The sequence below is a fragment of the Ailuropoda melanoleuca genome, chromosome 1 (assembly GCF_002007445.2).
Source record: "Ailuropoda melanoleuca isolate Jingjing chromosome 1, ASM200744v2, whole genome shotgun sequence".
Taxonomy (NCBI): Eukaryota; Metazoa; Chordata; class Mammalia; order Carnivora; family Ursidae; genus Ailuropoda; species Ailuropoda melanoleuca.
In genome coordinates, this window is record NC_048218.1 from 109,166,880 (window position 1) to 109,174,780 (window position 7,901).

At 64.6% G+C, this 7,901-nt stretch overlaps 1 protein-coding gene across 1 annotated transcript in view; it reads right to left on the bottom strand.

The window, feature by feature from the left end:
* Positions 1-853: 853 nt before the first annotated feature.
* The window catches only part of CAMK2B (calcium/calmodulin dependent protein kinase II beta), a 31,711-nt gene continuing 24,663 nt past the window's right edge, over positions 854-7,901 (bottom strand). Inside the window, exons 15-19 of the mRNA XM_034664942.1 lie at positions 7,752-7,865; positions 3,434-3,509; positions 3,218-3,312; positions 2,649-2,883; positions 854-2,489 (exon numbers count right to left, since the gene is read on the bottom strand). Coding sequence (XP_034520833.1) covers positions 2,651-2,883; positions 3,218-3,312; positions 3,434-3,509; positions 7,752-7,865 — 518 coding nt within the window. The 3' untranslated portion in view covers positions 854-2,489; positions 2,649-2,650. The remainder of the gene's footprint in view (positions 2,490-2,648; positions 2,884-3,217; positions 3,313-3,433; positions 3,510-7,751; positions 7,866-7,901) is intronic.

Consider the following 7,901-nt stretch of genomic DNA (forward strand, 5'->3'; position numbering starts at 1 on the left):
CCGCGCGTCCAGACAGCTCTGGGGCCACGCTGTCCTGCAGCCATGAACTCAATGCTAAGTCAGCTGGCACAGGCCAAGGGCAGCTGGCATTCGGAGGGAGGCCCTAGGTGGCTTAGTGTCCCCATGCTGCAGCGGTGCAGTGGGCAGCTGCTGAGGGACAGGCCGGGGCATGGATGACAGTGGGATGGATGACAGCGGGGGCGGGGCAGTCCCAGGGAAGGGGAAAGAAGGAAGGCCCTCATTGCCCTCCATGCCTCAGATCTCTGCTCTGGGCCCCTGTAGTTTGGTCCTCCTGGGGGAACCCCTGCCAGTCCCCACTGTCCTTGGCCACACCATCTCTGTCTCCCAGCAGCCACTTTCTTCCTGTGCCGGACATGGCTGTGTGACGAGCCTGCTGGCCTGTGTGCTGTCTCTCCACACAACCCAGCCACACACACGTGGAATGGATGCACAGAGAGACGTTCAGGGCTTGGTCCCAGGCTCTTCCCACACAGAACCGCCCTCTGGCCTCCTCCTGAGAGGCCACGGAAGAGGGGTGGTGTCAGGGCTCACAGCAGGCTTTGGTTCCAGCATCCAGGGCCGACAGAGGTGGTGGGGTGGGGAGGGGCATCGGGTGCAGCAGTGGCCCGCGGTGGCAGAGGGGCTGTGCAGTGGGGCATTGGCTGGGGTGGGGGTGGGGGCTGGGGCTTGGCGGGGCCCTGGCATAAAGCCCCCAGCTGCACGTTAAGCCGTTTGTCCTGTTTTTCTTTTATTTGCAGTTTCCCGAGACAGAACAAAATAATGATTTTTTACACTTACAAGGCTCAGAAAGAAAAGAATGGAACTCAGCAAAAAGAGAGAAGGGGGGCGGGGGCCGGCCAGCACTGCGGGCAGCCGGCCCTCTGCAGAGTGGCCACACCTCCGACGTCTAGCTAGAGAAGCAGGTGTGGCCTGCTCGAGAGGGGTCATGCAAAAGAACTATCCCCCAGAAAAAATCCCCAAATTATCCCAGACAGGCAGCTCCGTGGAGATAAGAGGTGAGGGGAGGAGGGGAGGAGGCCCCCGGAGGTGAGGGTGGCCGGGCCACACACGCTGTCCACGGTGAGCCCTGCCGCTGCCTGTGGCCCAGGGAGCCTGGCGGATGTTTACCCTGTGTCCATGGGTGGGGACAGCTGTCCTGAGCACAGCCGTGGACGGGCAGGTGAGTGTCCATTCTGAGTGTCTGCTGATGGACAAGTCCCCATGGAGACCAGCATCCTGTGTCCCGTTCCCCACTCTGTGCCCCTCCCTTGGCTTGATTTGTGGGGGAAGATAAAGAAAATCCTTGTTGAAAATGTGAATTAAGGGGCAGGTGTTGGGGCGGCAGGGTCCCGCACCTCTGCGATCACAGCCCCTGACCAACCCACCTGGCCAGCTGCCCTGGTGGTCTCTGCTGCCATCTGACCACGGGGCCCATCCCCGAGCCTCACCACGGTGCCCACCAGCACGCAGGGGACCTCACGATGGACCCAGCCCGTCTTCTCCTTATCCTGGGGTCCCTGTCACAGACTGCAGCCTGGAGAGGCCTGGCAGGGGGCCCACGGTGCCCTGCCCCTCAGGCCCAGGGTAGCCCTTCCTCCCTCTGCTCCGGGCCTAGACTTCAAAAGCACTATCCGCAAACACCTGCCATACCCACCCCAGCCTGGGAGCCCGGGGCACCACTCACCCGCCTTCTGACCCCTCTCCCCTTACTGCGTCTTGATCAAGCCCAGAGCCCCTCTGTGGCCACACCGGCCCGGTGAGGGGGGAGGTGGGCAGAAGGGGAGGCACCCCGAACAGGAGGGAGGCCGGTCCAAGGGTTCCCCTCCCGACGGGGCTGTCGCCAACAGTGTCCTCTCAGCCAGTCTCCTGCCAGGCGTGAGGTCTGCACCTCCCTGGCCCTGGAGGAACCAGAGCGGGAGCCCTGGGCCCACAGGGGCTTCTCAGATGGCTCATCGGGCCCCCGGGGGCCGGCCCAGCCTCTGCACTGCTCATCCATGCTGGGGGCATGAGAGGAAGGGAGGGGAACAGCCGTGCTCAGGTCCCCCTGGCCCCAGGTGGCCGACACTCCTGACGGCAGCCATGCACGGCGGGGGGATGCAGACGCCTGGGGGGGGAGCGCCACCTAACAAACACCGTTCCTCGGCCCGGCCCCTGTGGACAAGGTCACTGCCCCACTGGTCCCCAAGGGGCCAGGAGCGGACAGACACATGGGGCGTGGGTGGGGAGTGCCCGTCGGTTCGAAGCCCCACAAATGCCAGTGATTTTTACAGCTTTTTCCTTTGTTTTTTTCTCCTGTTTCATCCAACATCAATTTTTTTTTTGTGGTGGTTGTCATCTTGTTGTTAAAAAGAAATCACATCCGGTCTTGGTTTTCTGCAGACACAGGCACCAGGGGAGGAACGAGGCAGACACAAACATGCGACAGGCAGGCCGCGGGAGGGCGGCCGGGCTCCAAACACCGAGTCTGTCCCGCGAAGCCAGCCGCAGCTCTGCAAGGGGTGAGGGCGGGGGTCAGCTCTCGTCTGCCAGCGCCCCAGGAGGAGGGGGAAGGCGGGGATGGGATGCTGCCTGCTTATAGTCGGGGGCAGCTCTGCTCCGACGCCCCCCGCACACCCCCACCCAGGGGAAGGGTCTGCGCCAGCACCCACCTTCACTGCAGCGGGGCCACGGGCGCGCCCGAGCAGTGGAAATGCACGTTCTGCCACTTGCCGTCGCGGCGGTGCCACACGCGCGTCTCCTCGGACTGGCTGGTGCGGGGCCGGCCCTGCCCATCGATGTACTGCGTCAGGCGGATGTAGGCGATGCACGCGGCGTCCTCCCCGATGACGTGCACATGCGGGTTCAGGATGGTCGTGTGGATGGGCTTGCTGTTCTTGGCGAGCACTGCGGGCAGGGGCAGAGGCGGGGGCTTGCAGGGCGCCCCGAGGAACCTCGGGAGAGCACGGGGAGGGGGAGGGGCAGGAAGGTCGCCTGAAGGTCAGAGGAGCCCTGCGCTGCAGTGGCTGTCATGGGGGGGGGTGCATGGCCTGCCTCCTCCCCCTGGAGCACACGGCCCCCCTCCAGGACAGGCTGTCTGGAGGTCGGGGATCCCTGTCCTGCTGTTGGGGCGCAAGTGGCCCGTCTCCTCTCCGGGGAAAGCACTGGGCAGAAGGGCAGGACAGGCCACCTGGAGGTCAGGGAGCCCTGTGCTGCTGTCGGGGGCTGGCCCCTCACTCACGGTTCTCGAAGTAGAATCTGTGGAAGTCCATCCCTTCGACCAAATTGCCCAGAGCTTCAGGCTCGAACGAGGTCAGGCCTGGGTCACAGATTTTCCTGGGGGGGCAGACCCAGGTGAGGAGAGGCCCCTGCCACGGCCCATCCCTCCCTTCACCGCAGAGAAGCCCCCACAGCCCACCCCAGAGCTCTCAGGACCCAGCCCAGATGCCCGGCTCACGCATAGGCCTCGAAGTCCCCGTTGTTGACGGCCTCGATGAGCTGCTCCGTGATCTTGATGACCTCTTGCTTCCGCGCTGCGGGGACACAGCCGCCCAGTGACTGAGGACCACCCCAAGTAGCCCTGCGGAGGGCCTAGGACAGAGCATCCCCAGCCCCCACCCACCTCTCCTCCCCAGAAGAGACCCGCACGCAATCGGTCCAAGGTCACCCACAGCCCCCACATTTCCAAGTCCACCAGGTCCTATGTGTCTTACATAGAAGGTCTCCGTGTCTCCGTGTGATAGAAACACCGTGTCCGGAGAATGCAGAAAGGGGAAGCGAAGCCCAGCATGACCCACCCTGTGTGGCCCCCAGTCCCTCCAGCCATGCCCCCTGGGACCGGCCCTCCTGGCTCCTGCCCAGCTGGACTAGGCTCGCAAGCCCTTCCTGAATCCAGCACCTCTTTAGGAACATCTAGTAAGGGCCAGCTGTGAGGCAGGGAGGGGACCGGGTCTGGAGGGTGTAGACTGGGAAGCCAGGGAGTAGGGCCCGGGGGGCCCAAGGAGGGGGACACGGAGTCTGTGGCTCTCTTCCCGGAAGCCCACAGACAGCCAGCTAGCCTCCCACCTGCTCCAGTCTCCACCTGTGTGAGCCTGGGCCCGGGGGGCCAGCCCCCCGGTGTCACCAACCCACCTTGCACCCTCCGTCCCAGGGCTCTGGGCTCCTGCCCACTTGGCCTCTGCACCGGGACAGGCCTGGCCCCAGGGTGCTGGCCTAGGGTCCCCGTTGTCTCTTTAATCACGACTTATTTCAGAGAATAACAGCCCCACACCCTGAGAATTCAAACCTGGATCACTTGCATGGCTGCTGAGACTTTTTTATAGACAAACCCTTACAGTAGTGAATGCCCGTATTCCCCTAAATCTCGTGCTTTACTCCCCCTCCCCAGGGAAGGGCTGTCCTCAGGTGGGTGCTTAACCGCTTCCACGCAGATGTATACACCCTGAGCGCACACACACATCAGGTGTGCGCCCTCACGGATCCCAGTGATCTCCTAGCCACAGCGCGCTGACGGTAAGCCTCACCCCAGCCAGTGCAGGGAAGGCAGGATCCCAGGGGCTCCTCCCCACAGGCTCCCTCCCGGCTCACCGCACTGCCAGCAGCCTGGCTCCCTAGTGGCTCCCCTGCAGCTGGCCATCTTGTCCTCACTCCAGCCACCAGTGCCACTGGGAACAGCACATGCGTGAGCTGATGTGTGGGCTCAAGTCCCAGAGCACAGTGGCAGGGTCTCCAAAGGGTGCACTCCGCATTTTGAAGCATTTGCCCACAGCCCTGGCATAAGGCTGCCCGTGCCTCCTCCCTGCCGCTGCCGGCACCCTCGGCTGTCTGCGTATCCCCCCCAACCCCCGCGGATGCCCGCCTGAAAGGTGGGTGCCACGTGCTGCACGGGAGCCCAGGCGGGCCTTGTGTGCCGCAAGGGTCTGGACAGTGAGCTCCGCGACACCTGAGGGCTTGGGTGCACGTGTGTGCATGTGTGTGCTGGTGTCATGGGGGAGGGCAGGGGTGTGTTTGCATGTGGAGATCGTGTGTGCACTGACTAGCGAGTTTCTCCTATCTTGGAAAACCCTCCCTCTGCCCCCAGCTGCGCTCGTGCGAAGGTCCCGTTTCCATTTCTCACCGAACTCTGTGTCTGGACTGTGCCAGGGTTTGGGCTCTGGGCTGTCTGTGCAAGCCCGGGCCCCAGCTGTCTGGTCAGCCCTGGAAGCTGGCCTCCAGCACGGTGGGCTTCAGGCTCGTGATCCCACCTGCAGACCCCCACTCCGTCCGTATCCAGCTGCAGAGCCCTGTCCCTACACCCACCGTTCTCCGTTCTCAGTCTTGGGACCTGGGGCAGGACAACGTTGGATGTTCTGGGTCCCTCTGCGTCACCGGTGCGTGGTCTCCCGGCAGCCTGCCCACCTCTCTGCCCTCTGCCTGAGCATTTCTGCTTCGGGGATGCTCGTCTGCCCTCCCAGGTCCCTGTCACCACAGCACCCCAGCTTTTCCCCGGCCATCCCCAAGCCAGGCCCCCCACCCGCCTGTGTGAGGGTGAGTAGCGCCTGTGTGTCCGACACCGGACACTGGCCACCCTTCTTCACACCAGCACCCCACGGGAGCCCTCAGCCAATAGCCCTGCGACCAGAACGCACTGACATGTCCTCTGTCTCACGTCCCATACTGTGGTAAGTCAACATGATCTTCCGCTTAGTGAAGTCGTGTGGAGTGTTTTTAAGCCACTTGTAATACAAAATGAGAGTATAAAGTCAACAGGAGGGAGTCAGGGTCACAGCACTCATCGCGGAGCCTGGGGTTTGGGAACCAACGTCACACCCATTCTGCAGACAAGCAAGGTGAGGTGGCAGTGGGGCTGCTGCCCAGACCTACCCCTGCCCTGCGTGGCAGCCCTGCCTCCCCCAGGGGCGCACTGTGTGAGGGGCTCCCTGGGAGGTGAAGCCATGAGCTGGGGACCCCCCCCCAGGCAGCTCCGCAGACAGAGCTGAGGTGTGTGGGCAACGGTCCGGCGTGGGGGGGCTCCCAGAGGTGGACAGGAGCCCCGACACTCCCTCTCTCGGGACAAGCTAACAGGCCAGGAGGCCAGGCTGCTGGCAGAGGGTCTGGGGGGACCCCAGTGACCCCAGGCTGGCCCTAATTCGTGTCCCTTGGCAGCTGCAGGGGCAGTGGGAGCCCCCAGCCACCCCAGGCGGGCCACTACGCAGGATCAGCCTGGATTGAGTGTAATCCCTGATTATGGGAACGCGGCCTGGGCCGTGGGCGCCGACCCCATTTATACGTGAAGACAGCTGGCAGGCACATCACCCTGACCCACCCCGAGGACAGCCCCCTGCCGCCTGTGCCTCAGTGCTGGGCGAGGCGGACCCTGGCCCCGGAGGTGGAGATGGGGGCACCCTGGCTCTGACACCCACAGGCGCGAGTCTGGAGAGCCAGGTCACAACCGGACAGCTCTGTGCAAGTCCCCTCTCGGGGCTGACTCCAACCCTGTCCTTCACCTGCAGACCCCCCAGTGCTCGAAGCCTCGGCAGTGCTGGGGACTTGGGGGGTCACAGGCTGGAGCAAGGACGCAGGTCCCTGGGGGGCCTCAGGCCCCCTAGTGCTCACCCCCTCCCCCACCAGTCCTGCCATACCTGCCGCTCCAGGCCTCCCCACGCGCCTCCCCTCAGTCCTGTTCAGGGCCCCTTTTTGTGGCCCCCACCTCCATAGTTTAGTTCAGGGCAGACCCCCAGGGTCAGTGTGGGGTGCTCAGCGCTGACAGCATGCCCTGTCCTCAGAGGCCCCAACTTGGCCTGCTACATAGACTCCAAGGGCAGCTCGAAGCCCTGGCAGGGGGGTGTCCTGTGGTGGGCGGCCCCCCTGGGGGAACCTCTCCACATATCCAGCCTCCGCTTCTGCATCTGTGAAACCGGGGCCATGAGGGGCCAGGGAGATGGGGACACGGAGGCTGCCGACCCCTCCCCCAGGCTCTGCTGCGCTCCTGCCCCAGCCCGGCCCCCTCTCCCTCACCACAAGACCCCCGGCCAAGCCGGCCTAGGAACCCGCACCTGCCCTTGCCCCTCTGGCCAAGTACAGAGTGCTTCTGGGGGGAGCCACTGCTCTCCAGAGGCTGCCCCATGTCCTCGCGGCCGCTGGGGTGGTTTCAGCTTGCCGCCAGCCCCTGTGCCCCCCCCACTGCAGAGCCCCCCACTGCTACCATGCTTCGCTCCCCCTCCTCCCTGCCCTGGCCCCCAGGCCCGGCACTCACCCAGCCACTCCCCAGCCATGCCCAGCCCCTGGCCCGCAGCCTCTCATCCGACAGCACCTCCCTGCCCGGTGTCTCCCGGCAGGTGGGAGGGGGCCGTGGCCCTGGGGTGTCACCCATCCCTGTAAGTGATCCTGGTGGCAGTCGGCAGACGGGCTGGAGCAACCAGCTCCTCCCTCCCTGCCTGGGGAGGGGCCCCGGCCCAGCGCCGGCCCCTCACCCCCTCACCCCCCTCGCCCTGGGCCCCTGAATCCGACACTGTCTGCGTCACATGGGCCCACAGATCACAGGTGTGAGGCTCTCGTTCACCCCGACTGTTTCTGATTCTTTCCTACACACACAGTCACACACGCCCGTCCTTAGCCACAAACTCATTTTCTGAGGCCAAGTGACACTTTCCTGTGGAATTCCCTGTGCTCCCCTTCCTGCACCCCCCAAGCTGGCCCCTTCCCAGAGTGAGGGGGCAGTGTACCACAGCTGGGGGTCTCCACACCCCTGTGAGCCCCCAAGGAGCAGCCAGGGGGCCACTCAAGGTGCTACTTACACAGGGTGGGCGGGGGGCCTGGGAGAGCTGGAGATAGGCAGGGTGGGGGGCCCTGGGCTTCCGGGGCCCCTGAGCCCCTCCTCACCGTGTTCAGGATGTCAGAGAGCCTGGGGGCTGGGGTGGAACAGACCAGATGTGAACAGGAGGCAG